Source organism: Somniosus microcephalus, chromosome 1 (genome assembly GCF_052327205.1).
Source record: "Somniosus microcephalus isolate GS21.2 chromosome 1, FLI_Smic_1.0, whole genome shotgun sequence".
Lineage (NCBI taxonomy): Eukaryota > Metazoa > Chordata > Chondrichthyes > Squaliformes > Somniosidae > Somniosus > Somniosus microcephalus.
The window spans coordinates 409,976,553-409,997,311 of record NC_140987.1 but is presented as its reverse complement, the minus strand read 5'-3'; the positions used below and the strand labels follow the sequence as shown (position 1 = coordinate 409,997,311).

Below are 20,759 nucleotides of genomic sequence, written 5' to 3'. Positions count from 1 at the left end.
AAGTTTGAGGTAGCCAAATCCTAAAGATGCTTAATTGGGTCTAAAGGTCTGGACCATCTCTCCCTAAAGGAAAGGAACAACCTGAAAATGTTACCGTCCTCCAGATAGCACTTATAATAAGTTTAGCTAGACTGTAACGTTCCGGATATTATGAGGGTCTGGAAACCTCCCCCAGAATTCTGCAACTCCTCACCAAAGAGTGTACAGAGATTGAGTTCGCAAGTTTGATACAGAAGTATTATGTGAGACAATTCTAAAAATATATAGATTTATTAAAGAACCAACATGTAATTACAGTAGGTGTTTCAATCACAACATTAACAGTTCCAAAAAGAGTAAGCTTTTACAATCTTATTATCAGAGATCCTTATTCTCAAATCTTAACTTCTCTACAGTTTTACAGTTCTTAATCTTATTCAGAATATCCACCAAAATCAAATACAATACTGTTGATCCCCAAGATACAAAGAGTTGTAGACTTACAGAGCCTGCCTCTGAAGCCTGAGAATCACTTTGCCCCTTTACAGTGAATCTATCATCCCATTTGAAAGTTCAATTTTTATACCCTTCCCATTGGTATTTCCTTTGAAGTTTTCTGCTGATGTAAGCTAATTATCTCTAGTCATTTTTCTGCTGACCCCTGCTATTCTTACTGTTAGATCAGCTGGTAGCTTTAAGAATTATGGGCTAGAAATTCAGTAGGCTTTGCGCCCAGTTTTTGCCCAAAGAGGGCTTTTGCGCCACTTGCTGAGCTTTTGCCGATATTCAGTGCTGCGGTAATGGCGGCGTTAGCCCGTAGCACTGCGCCGCCACCGATGACATCATCGGTGTGTGCAGTGCCCCGCTACCAGCCCGACCGTCATATTGAGTTGCGGCCGCCTCTTCCGCAGCGGCCGCAAACAGCGATCAGAAAACGGGGCCGTACTGTAGCGTTAGTGGGGCAAGTTAAGGCGGATGTGCGGCCGGCCGCTTTTTCGGCGGCCGCCTGCCCGCACCTCCTTCCCCGGCCTCCTCCACACCCCCCCCCCGCGGCATTGCCGGCTGTTTTCCGGGAGCCCGACACTTCTCCGTGGTGCCAGGCTCATTTGCCGGCACTAGCGAGCGGCGATCTCGCTGTTGCAGGCACCTCCCCCTTAAGAGAGGGAGGAAGGCCTGCAGTACCGCAGCCTGCCGCTCCGCAGCGGGTGGCGCTGCGGCACCTAGTGCGCCGATATTCAGTTTCAGCGCCCCAAGCGGGGGCGCCGAAACCCTTGAATAGCGGCCGGCTTCGACGTGGGGCGCTGAAACTGAATTTCCGGCGGGCGCAAGGGCTCCGCGCGCAGCGGTAACTTCTGGGCGCAAGCGAGCTAGCGGGCCCAAACTGAATTTCTAGGCCTATGTCTCTACCTCAGGTGTTCAAAGCTTATCATGAAAAATGGTGTAACAGCAGGTGCATCTATTTGATGTCAATTTTACCAAGGTCTTCTGTTTGTATCTTTTTACGATGTGTAAATTAAAACACCTCAACCAGGGTGATCTATGCAATTCTTAGTTACCTCAGCTGGTTGCAACACAGAATCATGTCTCCTGTGTTTCATTTGATGTCATTTTTACGAAGGCATATGTTTCTTCATTTTGTGTGTTTCTTTCTGGTGTAATTTAGGACACCTTAACAGGGTGTACCATTGTCTTTTTTCCAAAGATTCAGACGTCAGGAGCCTCCAACCTCCTGTTTCAACAAGGCTATTGATTCAGTGTCAACAACTTATCTTATCTCAATAGCCTGAATGCTGTTCACAGCTTCTCCATTGTTGAGGCTTCCAGATTTCCAGACCTAGTTTGTCATGTTTTAATAAAGTCAGAATTCTTTCATAGAATGATGTATTTTTCTGAATAGGTTATATTGCTTATTCCTTCACAGGGATGCCCTTTATTGTCAAATAGCTGGCCAATATCTCCTGATTAGACTCACACATGAAGAACGGACATTTGGCTGGTGTACTCACAGAACTGCGGAGTCATTGCTTTCAGTAAAAAAAACTGGGGAATAAAATTAGTTTTTATGACTGTGATGTCCTTTGTTTTAGTCAGTCAGAGAGTCGGACATGAATGGAAACACATCACTCTGTTAATCGTCTCCAAACCAAGCTACTAAAAAATCCACGTAGGTATAGTTTCTGTTGTTTGCTTAATAGTCAATGGACACTATTTCAGTGTAGGTGAAAGGATTGTTACTAGTCCTAGCCCCTTTCGGGCTACCCCAGATCAGGCATATTCCCCAGACGTTCGCCTTCAACCAAAGTTAGAGGTAGCTGAATCCTAAAGACGCTTAATTGGTTCTAAAGGTCCAGACTATCTCTCCCTAAAGGAAAGGAACGACCTGAAGATGTTACCGTCCTCCAGATAGCACTTTTAATAAGTTTAGCTAGACTGTAACCTTCCGGATATTATGAGGGTTCGGAAAACTCCTCCAGAATTCTGCAACTCCTCACCAAAGAGTGTACAGAGGTTGAGTTCACGAGTTTGATACAGAAGTACTATGTAAGACAATGCTAAAAAAATATAGATTTATTAAAGAACCGACATGTAACTTACAACTCAAATCAAATCAAATCAAATCAAATCAACTTTATTGTCATTGTTAGTGCACAAGTGCAGTACAACGAAATGTAGGCTTGCGGCTCCCGAGAGTGTACATTTGGATTAAGACATTTAAACATTCAACATACATTTGGCTTGTAGTATATTAACATAAATATGACCATAATAAAGTGCATTGGCAGATGTGCAGGCTTTAGAGTTTATTTGTGGAGTTCAGTAGGATGACAGCCCTGGGAAAGAAGCTGTTCCTAAATCTGGTCGTACGGGTGCAAATGCATCTGTAGCGTCTCCCAGATGGTAGGAGGGCGAACAGACTGTGGCTGGGGTGGGTAGGGTCTTTGATGATGGACCGTGACCTCTGTAGACAGCGTTTCTGGTATATGTGCTCTATGGTCGGTAGCCGGGTGCCGCTAATGCGTTGGGCAGTTTTGACTACCCGCTGCAGGGCTTTCCGGTCATAGTAGCTACAGCTGCCATACCATACTGTGATACAGTTTGTCAGGATGCTCTCTATAGTGCAGCGGTAAAAGTTAGAGAGGATCAGGGGTGACAGATTACATCCCTTCAGCCTCCTTAAGAAATATAGGCGCTGCTGGGCCTTCTTCACCAGAGAGGAGGTGTTGAGGGACCAGGAGAGGTCTTCCGTGATGTGGACGCCGAGGAACTTAAACTGGTGATTCAATCGCAACATTAACAGTTCCAAATACAGAAAACTTACAATTTTTATTATCAGAGATCCTTATTCTCAAATCTTAACTTCGTTACATTTTTTCATTTCTTAGTCTATTCCAGGATATCCACAAAATCAAATACAAGTACCTTTTTGATCCCCGAGATACAAAGAGTTGAAGACTTGCAGAGCTTGCCTCTGAAGCCTGAGAATCGCTTTGCCCCTTCAAGCGAATCTATCTTCCCATTTGAAAGTCCAATTTTTATACTCTTTTTCAGTGGTATATCCTTTGAAGTTTTCTGTTGATGTAAGCTAATTATCTCTAGTCATTCTTCTGTTGACTTCTTCTATTCTTACAGTTAGTTCAGCTCTAGCATTAAGACTTATTTCTCTATCTTTAGGTGTTCAAAACTTATCATAAAAACAATGTGATGGCTGTATCTATTTGATGTCGTTCTTACGAAGGTCTTCTGTTTGTATCTTTTGCATTTAGAACACCTCACTTAGGATGATCTATGCAATTCTTAATCACCTCAACTGGTTGTACCATAGACTCATGTCTCTGTGTTTCATTTGATGTCATTTTTACAAAGGCACATGTTTCTTTAATGTTCTGTGTTTCTTTCCGAAGTGTTGGTTTATAACACTTAACTAGGTATAGCATTGTGTTTTTTCCAAGCTGCAGACTTTTAGGAACCTCCAACCTTTTACTTCAATAAGGCTATTGTCTCAGTGTCAACAACTTATCTTATCTCAATATCCTGTATGCTGTTCACAGCTTTAGATTGTTAAGGCTTCCAGACTTCCAAACCCAGTATGTCATGTTTTAATAAGACTTTTTCTTTCATAGGATGGTGTATTTTTCTGAATATGGCTATTCCTTCACATAGGGACACACCACACTTACCTAGTCCAGATAGCTTAGGTACAAGTTGCTAACTGCCAAGATCGAGGGTTTCCCAATTGTATGCACTATGCAACTTACCAGTACAGAGCACTGGGAAGCTTGCCCATCTAGGACCACCCTATGTGTTGGGACATTGAGTTGAAGAGTTATTTGGAGCCAAGTGGGGAGAATTTCAGCCCCTGGTGACTGATCTACCCCCTCCGCATCCCATTAATGAACCCGGCTAATTGATCCAATCATCAATAGTGTCCTGGATTACAGTGGTCCTGCTTGGCTCATGTTTGGATTACTGAGTTGGCCTTGGAGTGTCAACTGTGTTCCAACCATCCATCTATTGCCATGTTATCTTGGAACCAATGTGATCCCACAAAAACTGCTTACTTCATGCTCCAAGGAGGATAGTCACTAGCTGGTCATTAGACAACTGTGAAGTGTGCCTTTACCATACTTCAGATACCAGGAACTCCTCACAAGTGGCTTGATGAATAGGATAACTCACCTTAAAAACTCCGATGCCCATATTAATTAGAAACTGACATTCAAACTTCTGACTTGCTCCACAGGGGAACATAACAATTATTTTTTAGAAACTGAACCCAGGTTTTACCTTTTGAAGCTGCTCTTGTCTATCCAGGTACCAGGAGACTGCTCGTGTATCTGCGTTACCCTTGTTTCTTCGGCATGCCCTTACTATCCACCATTCGGATGGGATGTAGAACGAAACTCAAGAGGAGATTAAAAAAAATGCTGTAAATCTGGCATAATGACAGTAAACATTGGAAGTGCACAGCAGGGCTGTCAGCACCTGACAAGAGAAAAGACAGTGACATTTCAGATGGATCCTAAAGATGTTCTGACAAAGGGTCCTTGAGTGAAATGTTAACCTGTCTTTTATCTTTTCATATGCTGATAGCTGCTGCTTATTTACAGCATTTACTCTTTTTAAACCGAAGTAAAACTGTCCTATGTCTAAACAAACCTTCATCTTCCCTCAGATTTTCAGTTTTCTCCACAGCACAGTTGACAGGAAGAGCTGGCATTTGGCCTGATGCCTTGTGTTGTCTGGAAACTTGACCTTGGACATTACTTTTGGAAAGTTTTGACTCTGGGCTGCAATGCTCAGCACTTGTTTCATTACTACTTAAGCTGAGGTTTTTTTTAACGTGTAGAGTCAATGACAGTAAAAAAAGTTCATGTAACGCCTTACCCTTTGTATAATAACATTTAAATCCACACACACCTTTTATTTAGTTCAAATCAAAATTGATAATGCTGGAAATACAGACCGGTCTGAATCCGAAAGAAAAGTTAATGAAAAGAAAAAAGAAAGAAAGACTTGCATTTATATAGCGCCTTTCATGACCACCGGATGTCTCAAAGCGCTTTACAGCCAATGAGGTACTTTTTGAAGTGGAGTCACTGTTGTAATGTTATGGATGCAGACCCCTAATCAGAACTCAGACATTTTCAGATAAAGAATCTCTACTTGAAGCATTAATCTGCCTTTTTTCTTTTCAAATGCTAACAGATTTTGGTGTGCATTTCCAGCATTTTCTGTTTTTATTTCAGATTTACAGCATTCAGAATTTTTTTCTTTTTACTTATCTGACTTTGGCAGCAGCACAGAATGACAGCGTGATAAAGAGAACAAACTATTACAATTGCAACACTTTCTAACCTTGGGGCAAATCCAACTGGCCCAGCCCCCTTTTTCAGGGTTATTATGTAAGCCTGTTTGCACTCATAGCAAGTCACAAGTGAAAGGAACCATAGCCGATCAAGTACAAACTCTCCAACATTCATCAATATGATGTTTCGTGGTGTTTTCAGGCTACAATCCCTGTACGGATTGCTTCGTGGGAGAGCACAGTACTTCAGAGCTTCAGTTAAAAGAGTTGAAGTTTGTCAGCCTGCTGTGAACCAACAGAAAAGATCCTTCAGCTTGTCAGCTGTATCCAAGGGCAACAGGTGAGGCAAAGCTCTAGTTGTTTTTTCCAAACAGAGTAAACAGAAACTAGAATGGGAACATTAGGCCAAATATAATTCTAGCACAGGATGAGATTTCTGTTAGTAAGTCATATTAAGCACTGGTGTGGAGATGGGGTCAGGTTGTGGAGGGGCTGGGTCTGGTGTTAAGCACTGGTATGGAGATGGGGTCAAGTTGTAGAGGTGCAGGGTTTAGTTACCACCCATTCAGGTTAGACTGGACAGTCCACTTTTTTGTGAGGTGTTCGGAAATTTCTAAAATGTAAGCTGGAGATCAAAAATTTGCTTTACAAACTAGAAGTCCGTTTTTTTTTTAAGGGCTGGAGCGCTTCAGCTATGAAGAGAGACTGGGCAGGTTGGGTTTGTTTTCCTTGGAGCTGAGGAGGCTGAGGGGGGACATGATTGAGGTGTACAAAATTATGAGGGGCATAGATAGGATGGATGCTGAGGAGCTTTTTCCCTTAGTAGAGGGGTCAATAACTAGGGGGCATAGATTCAAGGTAAAGGGCGGGAGGTTTAGAGGGGATTTGAGAAAGAACTTTTTCACCCAGAGGGTGGTTGGAGTCTGGAACTCACTGCCTGAAAGGGTTGTGGAGGCAGAAACCCTCACAACATTTAAGAAGCATTTGGATGTGCACTTGAAATGCCATAGCATACAAGGCTACGGGCCAAATGCTGGAATATGGGATTAGATTAGACAGGGCTTGATGGCCGGCGCGGACACGATGGGCCGAAGGGCCTCTATCCGTGCTGTATTACTCTATGACTCTATGACTCTATGACTTACCTCTGACTCAGAAGGTTGATTTTTTTAAAATTTGTTCATAGGATGTGGCGATCGCTGGCAGCCCCAGCGTTGATTGCCCATCCCTAATTGCCCTCGAGATGGTGCTGGTGAGCTGCCTTCTTGAACCGCTGCAGTCCATGTGGTGCAGGTACTCCCATAGTGCTGTTAGGTAGGGAGTTCCAGGATTTTGACCAAGCAACGATGAAGGAATGGCAATATATTTCCAAGTCAAGATGGTGTGTGACTTGGAGGTGATGGTATTCCCATGTGCCTGCTGCCCTTGTCATTCTAGGTGGTAGAGGTCGCAGGTTTGGGAAGTGCTGTCAAAGAAGCCATACTGCAGCCACAGTGCAACGGTAGTGGAGGGAGTGAATGTTTAAGGTGGTGGATGGGGTGCCAATCAAGTGGGCTGTTTTGTCCTGGATGGTGTTGAGCTTTTTGAGTGTTGTTGGAGCTACATTCATCCAGGCAAGTGGAGAGTATTCCATCACACTCCTGACTTGTGCCTTGTAGATGATGGAAAGGATTTGGGGAGTCAGGAGGTGAGTCACTCACTGCAGAATACCCAGCTTCTGACCTGCTCTTGTTGCCACAGTATTTATGTGGCTGGTCCAGTTGAGTTTCTGGTCAATGGTGGGGGGTTCGATGATTGTAATGCCATTGAATGTCAAGGGGAGGTGGTTAGACTCTCTCCTGTTGAAGATGGCCATTGCCTGGCACTTGTGTGGCACAAATCTTACTTGCCACTTATCAGCCCAAGTCTTAATGTTGTCCAGGCCTTGCTGCATTCAGGCATCGACTGCTTCATTATCTGAGTAATTGTGAATGGAACTGAACAGTGTGCAATCATCAGCGAACATCCCCACTTCTGAACTTATGATGGAGGGAAGGTCATTGATGAAGCAGCTGAAGATGGTTGGACCTAAAGCACTGCCTTGAGGAATTCCTGCAGCGATGTCCTGGGGCTGAGATGATTGGCCTCCAACAACCACAACCATCTTCCTTTGTGCTAGGTATGACTCCAGCCAATAGAAATATAGAAATATAAAAAAATCAGAAATATAGAAAATAAAGTCAGATAAATAAATCACTGTACTTAAAAGTATTGTAAACTAGGCCTAGACCCTAAGCTCTAAAATCCCCTCCCTAAACCTTTCCGCCACTCTCTATCCTCCTTTAAGATGCTCTAATTGACCAAGCTTTTGGTCACCTGTCCTAATATCTTCTTATGTGGCTTAGTGCCACAATTAAGTTTATCCTGCAAGCAAGACTGAAGTGAGAGAGTCTTGTGAGGTGCTTGGAGAAGGTGGCTGTCCTGGTAGAATAGCTGACAGTGTGTGTGTGAGCTGTGAGTTGTGGGCAAGTGAAATCTGTAATCAAAGCCAGATTATATTGTGTATGCTGAAATATTGCAGAGGTTGTGAGTTTAAATTGAATTACGTTACAACAGTGGCTACACTTCAAAAGTACTTCATTGACTGTAAAGCGCTTTGGGACATCCTGAGGTCGTGAAAAGCACTATATAAATGTAAGTTTTTTAAATAAAAACTGATAATTTTTGGGCGAGTTCCACTATTTGGTTGCTTCTTAATGTTCTCCAACTAGCCAGCCACTCAGTTGTTAGCGATGGGCAATAAATACAGGCTTACTGGCAATGTTCCCTGTACCCTGCACTTTGTTCTGCGCGGCCTGTTTTCTTTAGTGTGCGGTTCCTTTAAATTTCTGCGCATGCACGGTATTTACAATGTAAAAGCCAGAGAGCGGCCTGCGCGGGACCTTTCCCATTACTGTGCGGCCACGCAGCTCAGCGGGAACGTTGCTTACTTGTGTTGCCCAAATCCTGAGAACAAATAAAAAAATTCTTTGCTATGAAGGAATTATTTTTTTAAATGTTATGTTTTTAAATACTCTGGACATTTCTCTTCAAGTTTCATATTTATAGATCAATTGTCAAAATGGAAAATGATATTTTCAATCTAAATTGATTTAAAAAATATCATTAAAGATATGTTTTTAAATAATTTGAGTTGAAATGTACTTTTAAAGTAAGGTAAATTCATTTAACAAAATTGATGAATGTCACTGAATATCAGAGACTCTGCAGAGATCTGTTCATGATTTTAACGTACAGTGTCCTACTGTTAGCCCATAAAGGTACCAGAGGCAGTGAAATACCAGTTTCTGAGTAGGCCCGAGCAATAATAAACTACCTGCTGGAGCATAGGATTTGCCCTATAGATAACTCAACGTATCCGGCACAATGTTACACTGTTTCTGTTTTTAAGTCCTGGACTCTGTCATAAGGCTCGCAAGTCTGGTCTCTCATCCAGGTACAGAAGTTACCAGGCCAAATCGACAACTCATTGAATATAAAATTAATCCCTACTGCAAAAACTTAAATAACTTGAATTTTCAGTGCCAGAAGCAGAAGTGGGTTCTATGATCTCTGACGTAAGAAAACTACTAGGCACTTGGTCTAAGCATTAAACAAAGCTTTAATCAACTGTTTTACAACATGGAGGTCTAGTTGTGTCCTTCACTAGTTCCTGTTAAGAATGTCCTGCGCAAGCTGGGCCCATGCCCGAGTATTTATACTCTCCCTGGACAGCGCCACCCGCAGGCCGCTCAGTATTATTTCATAAGTCTTTCTTTCATGAGTGACTGATTCATGTCAATCCCCCTACCTCTATGTAAGCAAAATTTAATTATAAGGTACAGTGAATCGATGCACATTACATTTTATTACAGTAGTCACATGGCACTTTGGGCTAGAAATTCGGCTCCATAGCGCCTGTTTTTTCGGCGCTGCGGGTGCCGTTTTGTGTCCAAAATGCCATCTGCGTTGCGAACGCACTATTCTGGTGCGGGCCGCGCCGAATGCCATCTTGGTGAAGGCCAAACAGGAGTCGTCCTTTACTCACGGCTGAAGCAGGGGTGAGGCTATTAACATATGCAAATAAGGGGCCTAATGTCTGCTTCTGCTCCCTCTTGCAACTTTGTTTTGCGTCTGAGGCAGCCCGCACCAGTGCTGACTGCCTCTGGGAAAACCAATGCTAAACAGCACGGAATTAAAAAAGGTAAGTGTAATGTCCGTGTGTAATTGAGACACAGACTGCAGAAGTTGGTTATAACAGGTGTTTACTGAATGGAGACAAAACTGGAACTACTATACAAAGTTACTACACAGGCTTATATACAGGGGTTGTCACTACTGGTACTGCAGTATACAGGGGCTGCAGAATATAGTTCCTTCTTCAAGGTACATACACTACAATTCCTCCCCTTTTAGCTAAACAGTACATAACATTCGATTAATAATTAAATAACATATTTACAATTACAGTTGCTTTATACATTAGCTGAAGTTAATCAATTATAAATTCAGTCTTTGAGGAGGCTTCCTGATTCTGTCCGGGTAACGCCTCTTTGGGGTATCAGGTTCTTCTGGCAAAGTTGATTCGGGATCAACGTCGTTGTTTGGTTCGTCTGCTTCCAATATCACCGATTCTGAGGTAGATGCAATTGGTACTTCGGTTTCATCACCAGGTGTATAGGTTCGTGGTGTAGATTTGACGTTTTCCAGTGACTCTAGAATCTGGTCAGCATGGCGTCTTACAATGCTCTCTCCAACGTCCACGGTATACATTAGAGGTCCTTGCCGTGTGCAGATCGTTCCTGGCTGCCATTTCACTGTGCGGTAGTCCCGGGCCAAAACTGGTTGACCTATCTTGAAACTCCTGGTTGGCCTTTCATTCCTATTCTGAAACTGCCTGTTCTCCACATCTCTTCTGACGTTTGGCTTAATCAAATCCAAGCGGCATCTTAATCTTCGATTGAAGAACATCATGGCTGGAGTTTGGTTGGTAACCGCATGTGTCGCATTCCGGTAGGCAAACAAGAAGTTATCCACCTTGTGTTGTAGGGGTATGTCTTCATTACACATTACCTTGATAGCCTTCTTGAATGTTTGAACGAACCTCTCAGCCAATCCATTGGTGGCTGGATGATATGGGCGGATGTGTAATGCTTAACACCATTGTTCTTTAAGAACCTCCGGAACTCTTCAGACACAAACTGTGGTCCATTGTCGGAGCAAATCTGTTCAGGCAGCCCATTTCTGGCGAATACGGTTCGTAAGACTGTGATAGTTTTTTCTGTGGTGGTTGAGGACATTTTTATTACCTCTGGCCACTTTGAATGTGCATCCACCGCAATTAAAAACATCGAGTCCATAAATGGACCAGCAAAATCAATGTGTACCCTTTGCCATGGAGATGAGGGCCACTCCCATGGATGTAGAGGGGCTTGTGGTGGGGCGTTTTGGACCTTCTGGCATCCTGTACAGCTCTTGGTCATCTCTTCGATTTCTCTATCGATTCCCGGCCACCACACAAACGCTCTGGCTAAGTTCTTCATTTGTACCCCTCCCAGATGACCCTCATGAAGCTCATTGAGCACTCTATCCTTCAATTTGGGTGGAATTACTACTCTGGATCCACACACCAAGGTTCCTCGGCACACTGACAGCTGTTCTCTTCTCGGCGAGAATGCTGGCAACAGTGGTTCGCCATGTGCTGGCCATCCCTTCACCGTTAAATCATAGACCCTGGAGAGTGTCGGGTCATTTCGTGTTTCCTTTTCTATGTTTGCATTCGTCACAGGTAGACATTCAACTATGGTCGAGTGGAATATCTCCACAGGATCCACTGCAGGTGCTTCTTCCACTGTCGGCAACGGTAGGCGCGACAATCCATCAGCATTCCCATGCTGTTTAGTTCCTTTGTACTCGATGTCATATTGGTGTGCCCCTAGGAAAAGGGACCACCTCTGTAGCCGTTGTGCTGTCATTATCGGGACGCCCTTCTTAGGGTTGAAAATGGAGACAAGAGGTTGATGATCAGTTAGTAGAGTAAATTTCTGTCCGTGCAGCTATTGATTGAACTTCTTCACCCCCCACACCAGGCCGAGGGCCTCTCTGTCAATCTGGGCGTAGTTACGCTCGGCTGCAGTTAACGAGCGTGATGCAAAAGCAATCGGCCTCTCTGAACCATCAAGGGATTTATGTGACAGTACCGCTCCAACGCCGTAGGGAGACGCATCACACGCCAGTCTTATCGGTAGTGATGGATTGTAGTGAGCCAATACTTCTCTTGAAGTGATCAGGCCTTTACACTTCTGAAAGGCCCGCTTACATTCAGCGCTCCATTTCCATGCTACTCCAGTTTGTAGCAGGGTGTTCAGTGGGTGCAGAATTGTGGACAAATTCGGCAAAAACTTATGGTAGTAATTCACCAATCCGAGGAATGACCTCAGTTGCGACACATTTTCAGGCGCTGGAGCCTTAACTACCGCTTCAATTTTGTCAGGGGACTTATGTAACCCCTTTTCATCAATCACGTGGCCACAATACGATATTTGTTTCTTAAAAAACTCTCACTTGGGGCGATTGGCTCGTAGCCCATGTTCTCTTAGTCTAGTGAGCACCTGCCCTAGGTTGGCAAGGTGTTCACTGTCATTTTCACCTGTCACTAGGATGTCGTCCAAGTAACACTAAGTCCCCGGAAGCCCTTGCAGGACTTGTTCCATCGCTCTTTGCCATATAGCCGGAGCTGATGCTACTCCGAATACCAATCGATTATACTGGTAAAGACCTTTGTGAGTGTTTATCGTGAGATATTTCCTAGAGGATTCTTCAACCTCCATCTGCAAATATGCTTGCGCTAGGTCAATTTTTGTAAAACGTTTCCCTCCAGATAGTGAGGCAAATATCTTCTATCCTCGGAAGAGGATACTGTACTGTGTGAAGGACTGGGTTCACAGTCACCTTGAAGTCCTCACGGATGCGAACCTTCCTTGGCTCCTCAGACTTATTGTTTAACGTTTTCTTCATGACAGGAACGATGGGTATCGCCCACTCGCTCCAGTCTACCTTAGATAACACGCCTGCATTCTCCAGATTCTCCAGCTGTGCCTCGACGGCTCGGCGAATTGCATACGGTACCGGTCTTGCTTTGAAAAACTTGGGAATTGCATTCTCTTCTATTTTTATCGAGCGGTTACGCCTTTAAGAGTTCCCAGTCCTTGTTGAAATACCTCTTTAATGTTAGCTAAGATTTTTGACAATCGTCCAGGTGTGACGTCGTCATCCTTTTTACCAGCCACAATCAGTGTCTGAATGGAGTGCCAGTCTAAACTTATCTTTCTGATCCATTCACGTCTCAATAACGGTGGTCCACCATCTTGCAGTATGTAGATACAATTTCTGTATTTCCTTGCCGTTGTATTCGACAGGCACCCTTATTTTCCCTCTGGGGTATACTTTCTGCCCCGTATATGTCTTCAAGACAATGGATGTGTCTTTCAAGGGTATGTGTGAGAATAGCTGCTCGTAGTCTCGTCGATTCATGATGGTCAAGGCTGATCCTGTATCCAATTCCATTTTGACTTGGGACCCTGCTATCGTGAGGGTGACCCAAATGGTTCGGTGATCCTCTTTTGCGATTACGTTGTGTAGTTTGAGACAGCTTAGTCTCTTGTTCCCGGATTCACTATCGCTCTTCTGGTCTTCAGAACTACTGCCCGTCATCTTTTGTACTTTCCTGTACTTTTCCTTAGTAGTCTTTTTGTTGTCGTTAGTCTTCTTTCAGGACCTGCAAACTCGTGCAATGTGTCCCATCTTTCTGCATTGCCTGCATGTTTTGTCCTTGGACCAGCAGTCCTTCTGGTCATGGGTTGTTCTGCCGCAGCGATAACATTTTTCAAATCCCCGTGTCATTTCATGGGTGCCGTATTCCTGTGGCTTTTGCTGTATTTCCGCAGCTCCCCTTGCTGCTGCTTCGTACGATACTGCCACGCTGAAAGCCTTATCTAGCGTCAGCTCTTTCTCTGAGAGTAACCTCTTCTGGGTTCCTTCACTCAGGAGTCCACAGACAAATTTGTCCCGTAGGGTATCTGCCAGTCCTGCTCCGAACTGGCAGTGCTTTGATAGCTTGCGTAGTTCCGTAAGGTAATCAGCATTGCTCTCATCTTTATGCTGATTTCTCTTGTGGAATTTAAATCTTTCTGCTATCAGCAGCGGTGTAGGATTCAGGTGTTCCTGTAGCATATCAACAATTTCGTTAAAACTCTTCTCCATTGGTTTGACTGGAGTGATCAGGTTCCGCAATAGGCCGCACGTTCTTGCGCCCATTAAGTTTAGCAGTACCGATGCCTTTTTCTCATCGGCTACTTCATTTGCCTTGCAATATACTTCGACTCTTTCCACATACGTGGTCCAGTCTTCTATTGCATTATCAAAGGCAGTGATATTGCCAGTCTTCGGCATCTTGGAGATCTAAGATGGCGCCTCCCGCGCTTTGCCTTCTTCCCTGATTGAACAAAATGGCACCTCCCGCGCTTTGCCGCCTTCCCCGCTGGATTAAGATGGCGCCTCCCGCGCTTTCTGCCTTTTCCGCTGTTGCTAGCGCTGTTGCTGGCATTTTTATGCCTTGATGGCGACGCCCTATGGTCTTCGCGCGCTTCCCCCTGCGCTGCTGCCAACGCCACTCTCCGCGGTCCCCGTGGCAAACTGCAGCTCCTCGCGGCTTTCTGCGCTTCTAATTTCTTTTTCTTTTATTTTAATTACTGTTCCCGTCGTCAGAGCAGACCCTATGGGACACTTCCCTCCCTCTTCTCGGGTCTGTACGCTGCCCGGCTTCATAGCACCGGCCGCGCCCTGTGTGCTCCACCCTCTCTCTCTCTCTCCTCTTCCCAACAACGCTGCTCGGCCCCGTTGAAAAGCCACCCGATCGAGCTCTAGCCCGCCGCAGCCCAGGAAGGATCAGTGTACTACCTGCCACCAGCCCGATTAGCTGTAACACCATAGACTGGATAACTAAGCCCAGCTGTCGACAGCCTCTCCTGCAAATCTTCAAATTCGATGAATCAGAGGGCAGTTGCCCACGGTCGACGCCCGTTTCTTCTGTTTGTTTTTTTTCTTTTTGGATTTCTTCCTTCTGGCTTTGACCTCTAATAACTTCGCTTCAGGGATGGATCCCCGTGAGGTGGTGCAGAACTGTATGTAAGTTCGGATCTGTTCGTCGCCAATGTAATGTCCGTGTGTAGTGGAGACACGGACTGCAGAAGTTGGTTATAACAGGTGTTTACTGAATGGAGACAAAACTGGAACTACTATACAAAGTTACTATATAGGCTTATATACAGGGGTTGTCACTACTGGTACTGTAGTATACAGGGGCTGCAGAATATAGTTCCTTCTTCAAGGTACATACACTACAGTAAGTACTTACCATAATCTGACCTCCAGGCTCCACCCCAATCATCCCCTAACCCCCCCCCCGGCCTGACCTACTAGCCCCCCCCCCGCCGCCAACAGCACTCCCAACCCCCCAACAATACTTCAGACCCCTGTGATCGTCTTCCCTGACCCCTGACAGCCCTCCAATCGCACTCCAAGGCCCAGCCCAGTGATCTTACCCAACCACTTACCTGAAAATTGACACACAAGCCTGTACGGGCTCCGACCGCTGCACCATTTACATGATAATGAGCTCCAAGGCCCAATATTTATATAGCACCTTTAACATAGTAAAACATCCCCAATGTGCTGCACGGGAGCGTTATAAAACAAAATTTAGCGCCGAGCCATGTAAGGGGATATCAGGGCAGATGACCAAATGCATGGTCCAAGTGGTAACTTTTAAGGAACGTCTTAATGGAGGAAAGAAAGGTAGCTAAGCAGAGAGGTTTAAGGAGGGAATTCCAGAGATTAGGGCCTTGGCAGCTGAAAGCACGGCCACCAATGGTAGAGTGATTAAAATCGGAGATGCTCAAGAGGCCAGATTTAGAGGAGCGCTGATATCTTGGAGAAATGTAAGAAGTCACACAACACCAGGTTATAGTCCAACAGCTTTATTTGAAATCACAAGCTTTCGGAGCGCTGCTCCTTCATCAGGTGAAGTGGAGAGATGCATATAGGCACAGCTTATATAGTCAGAGAATACTGCCAGATGATTACAGGTAATCTTTCTAACTGCCCTTTATCACACCTCGGCAGAGAGATAATCACAGCAATCAAAGGTGTGAATGGTGTCCAAACAGGTCAGTCAGGAAAACATTACATCAAAGAACAATGAGGTGGGGTCACAAGGGGTCAAATGTTGCAGATGCTGGGGTCTGTATGAAAAACAAAAAACAAAACTTGATAACATCAACAAGTTCCATCCCACCATCAAACTCACCATGGACTACTCCTCAGAATCGGTTTCATTCTTGGACACACGAATCTCCATCAAAGACGGACACCTCAGCACTTCACTCTACCGCAAGCCCACGGACAACCTCATGATGCTCCACTTCTCCAGCTTCCACCCTAACCACATTAAAGAAGCCATCCCCTATGCACAAGCCCTGCGAATACACAGGATCTGCTCAGACGAGGAGGAACGCGATGGACACCTACAGACGCCATCGTAAGAATGGGATATCATGCTCGACTCGTTGATCGACAGTTCTGACGGGCCACAGCAAAAAATCGCATAGACCTCCTCAGAAGACAAACACGGGACACAACCAACAGAATACCCTTCGTCGTCCAGTACTTCCCCGGAGCGGAGAAACTACGCCATGTTCTTCGCAGCCTTCAACATGTCATCGATGACGACGAACACCTCGCTAAGGCCATCCCCACGCCTCTACTACTCGCCTTCAAACAGCCGCCTAACCTCAAACAGACCATCGTTCGCAGCAAATTACCCAGCTTTCAGGAGAACAACGACCACGACACCACACAACCCTGCCACGGCAACCTCTGCAAGACATGCCAGATCATCAACACAGATACCATCATCACATGTGAGGACACCACCCACCAGGCACATGGCACATATTCATGTGACTCGGCCAACATTGTCTACCTCATACGTTGCAGGAAAGGATGCCCCGGAGCATGGTACATTGGCGAAACCATGCAGACACTGCGACAACGGATGAACGGACACCGCACAACAATCGCCAGGCAGGAGTGTTCCCTCCCAGTCGGGGAACACTTCAGCAGTCAAGGACATTCAGCCTCTGATCTTTGGGTAAGCATTCTCCAAGGCGGCCTTTGAGACACACGACAACGCAAAATCGTCGAGCAGAAACTGATAGCCAAGTTCCGCAGTCATGAGGACGGCCTCAACCGGGATCTTGGGTTCATGTCACGCTACATGTAACCCCACCTGATGTAGCGTCATCCAGACTCGAGTCATCGTTGGTTTGTTCTCTCTACACAGATGCGGCCGGACCTGCTGTGATTTCCAGCAATAAAAATAGTATTTTGTTTGTTTTTTGTTTTTCATACAGACCCCAGCATCTGCAACATTTGACCCCTTGTGACCCCACCTCATTGTTCTTTGATGTAATGTTTTCCTGACTGACCTGTTTGGACACCATTCACACCTTTGATTGTTGTGATTATCTCTCTGCCGAGGTGTGATAAAGGGCAGTTAGAAAGATTACCTGTAATCATCTGGCATTATTCTCTGACTATATAAGTTGTGTCCTTATGCATCTCTCCACTTTACCTGATGAAGGAGCAGCGCTCCGAAAGCTTGTGATTTCAAATAAAGCTGTTGGACTATAACCTGGTGTGTGACTTCTTACATTTGTCCACCCCAGTCCAACACCGGCATCTCCACATCATGGATATCTTGGAGGGTTGTGGGGCTGGAGGAGATTTCAGAGATAGGAAGGGGCGAGGTCATGGAGAGATTTAAACACAAGGATGAGAATTTTGAAATCAAGGTGTTGCCAGACCTGGAGCCAATGTAGGATAGCGAGCGTAGTGGTGATGGGTGAATGGGACTTGGTGTGAGTTAGAACATGGGCAGCAGAGTTTTGGATGACCTCAAGTTTACGGAGGGTAGAACGTGGGAGGCCAGCCAGGAGTGCAATGGTATAGTCAAGTCTAGAGGTAACAAAGATTTGGATGAGAGTTTCAGCAGCAGATCAGCTGAGACAGGGACGGGGTCGAGCGATGTTCCGGAGATGGAAATAGGCGGTCTTAGTGATGATGTGGATATATGATCGGAAACTCATCTCAGGGTGAAATATGACACCAAGGTTGCGAACAGTCTGGTTAAGCCTCAGACAGTTGCCAGCGACAGGGATGGAGTCGGTGGCTAAGGAACAGAGTTTGTGGCGGGGACCGAAGACAATGGTGTCGGTCTTCCCAATATTTAATTGGAAGAAATTTCTGCTCATCCAGTACTGGAGCAGTCTGACAATTTAGAGACAGTGGAGGGATCGAGAGAGGTGGTGGTGAGGTAGAGCTAGGTGTCATCAGCGTACACGTGGAAACTGACGCTGTGTTTTCAGATGATGTCGCTGAGGGACAGCATGTACATGAGAAATAGGAGGGGGCCAAGGATAGATCCTTGGGGACACCAGAGATAACGGTGTGGTAATGGGAAGAGAAGACAGTGCAGTGATTCTCTGGCTATGATTAGATAGATAAGAATGGTACCAGGCGACTGCAGTCCCACCCAGCTGGACGACGGTGGAGAGGCGTTTGAGGAGGATGGTGTGGTCTGTGGTGTATGTAACCTGTTCCACCTTAAGAGAACTACCTTAAGAGATGTACTACTTTCTCTTGGCTGCTGTATACTGTAATACCGGTGGTGGTGTTGTGTAGGGATTTGCTGGGCAGTTCAGCCCTGACCTCCGAATAGTAAAGACCTGTTAAAGTTATTCTTGTGGTCTGTGTCCAGTGATTTATAATAAGCATAACTGGGACACACAGACTTAACAGTGGCGACGAGTCCGATCTTACCCTGTGGCAGTTTCACATCCAAGGCAGCTTCGTCCTCAGAACGGGCGTCGAGAAGAGGCATCCACCCTCATCATCCTGCTGAGCACCATCGCACGGGAGGCATCGAGAACCCGGGTTAAAAAGAAAAATTCTGACCACGAAGCCCTCCATCAGCGACGGGCAGTGATCATCCCTTCTACCACGGTGGTGGGTAAGCCGATCAGCGACACGAGCAGAAAGTCGGCCGCGTTGACTGTGGAGTGGGGGAGGGAAAACGGAGGAAAAAGGGCGGAGAACTCGACCACGGCCGGTGAAAAGGGCTGGGCTGCAATTGAGGCCGAGAGGCGCAGCGTCAGGGAATTGAGAACCGCTGGGGAGGCGAGAATGGCAGCAGCACGGCAATCGCCATTGCAGCCAGCGGGGGAAGAAGGCAAACGCGGGAATCCGCCATTGTAGTCGGCGGGGGAAGAAGACGAGCGCGGGAAAGACCGCCAAGCGCGGGAAGCCGCCATTTTAGTAGGCGGGGGAAGAAGACAAGCGCGGGAAGCCGCCATTTTGAGAAAAAGAAACATTTAAAAACTTGCAAGGATGCCTAAACATGGGAACATTAATACCTTTGATAGCGATATCGAAGATTGGACCACGTATGTAGAACGCATGGAAGTTTATTGTAAAGCAAATAAGGTACCAGATGATGAGAAAGCACTAACCTTATTAAGCTCAATGGGTGCGAAGACATACGGGCTATTGAAGCACCTTCTGTCACCAGATAAACCGGCGGATCAGACTTTCGCGAATATTGTTACTATCCTGAAAAATCATTTAAACCCCATGCCGCTGATGATAGCGGAACGATTTAAATTTTACAGAAGAACGCAGCTGAAAGACGAAAGCAACGCTGAATTTTTAATTGAACTGCGTAAACTAACAAAGTACTGTCCGTTTGGAACAGGACTAGCAGATGCGCTGAGAGATAAATTTGTGTGTGGATTGTTAAAAGAAGGAACACAAAAGCGACTGCTTGAGGAGAATGATCTTACGCTTGATAAAGCTGTCACTATTGCAGCATCGCACGAAGCCGCAGCGCGAGGCACTGCGGAAATGCAGCTACGGTCACCGGAACTCAGCACCAATCAAATGGTCTTGGGTACAGTAAAATGTTATCGTTGTGGAAAGACAACGCACGATCAGAACCAGTGCTGGTTCAAAAATCAGGAATGCAGAAAATGTGGCAGGTTTGGTCACATAGCTAAAGTATGCCGGTCAGGAAAGAAGACCAGCAACAAAAAGTCACCGCAGGAAAAGTACAGAAAGGTACACAAGGTGACAGAACAGTTCGAATGAACAGAAGTCAAATTCAGACTCCAGCAGTAATGAACTGGGTAGTCTAAGAGTACACAATGTTGGTAAGGAAGCAGACCTCCAAACAATCTGGGTCACACTTCAGATAGCAGGAGTCCAAGTGAAGATGGAATTGGACACTGGATCGGCATTGACGGTCATGAATAAGCAAGATTACAAAAGGTTATTCCCACATATTCCCCTACGGGATACGGAGATTGTATTGAAAACATACACGGGGCAAAGAGTATACCCCATCGGGAAGATAGAGGTAAAGGTGGTCCACAAGGGCAAAGAAAGCCGAGGAATGGACTTATATGTGCTACCTGAGGGAGGTCCACCACTACTGGGACGAGAGTGGATTAGGAAAATAAATATGGACTGGCATTCCTTAAAAGCACTAACGGTAGATTCCGGTAAAAAAGATGTCAAACCTAAACGATTGTCCAGAATATTGGACGATGCTAAAGAGGTGTTCCAACGGGGACTGGGAACACTGAGAGGAATTACGGCAAACATCAAGGTTGAAGAATATGCAAACCCGAAATTTTTCAAAGCCAGACCGGTACCTTATGTGATACGACCTGCTGTGGAAGCTGAGCTGGAAGGGCTAGAACGTTCAGGAGTACTGTCTAAGGTAGACTGGAGTGAGTGGGCCACGCCCATTGTCCCCGTCATGAAGCGTTCATCGCGCAAC

General features: G+C 45.5%; 1 protein-coding gene across 2 annotated transcripts in view; it reads left to right on the top strand.

Moving 5' to 3' along the window:
* Positions 1 to 5,750: 5,750 nt before the first annotated feature.
* Positions 5,751 to 20,759, top strand: part of fdx1b (ferredoxin 1b) — a 55,317-nt gene continuing 40,308 nt past the window's right edge. Inside the window, exon 1 of one of the 2 annotated variants that reach the window (XM_085998881.1) lies at positions 5,751 to 6,125. In XM_085998881.1, the coding sequence (XP_085855007.1) occupies positions 5,965 to 6,125 (161 nt within the window). In that variant the 5' untranslated portion in view covers positions 5,751 to 5,964. The remainder of the gene's footprint in view (positions 6,126 to 20,759) is intronic. The other variant, XM_085998871.1, reaches the window with a different exon arrangement.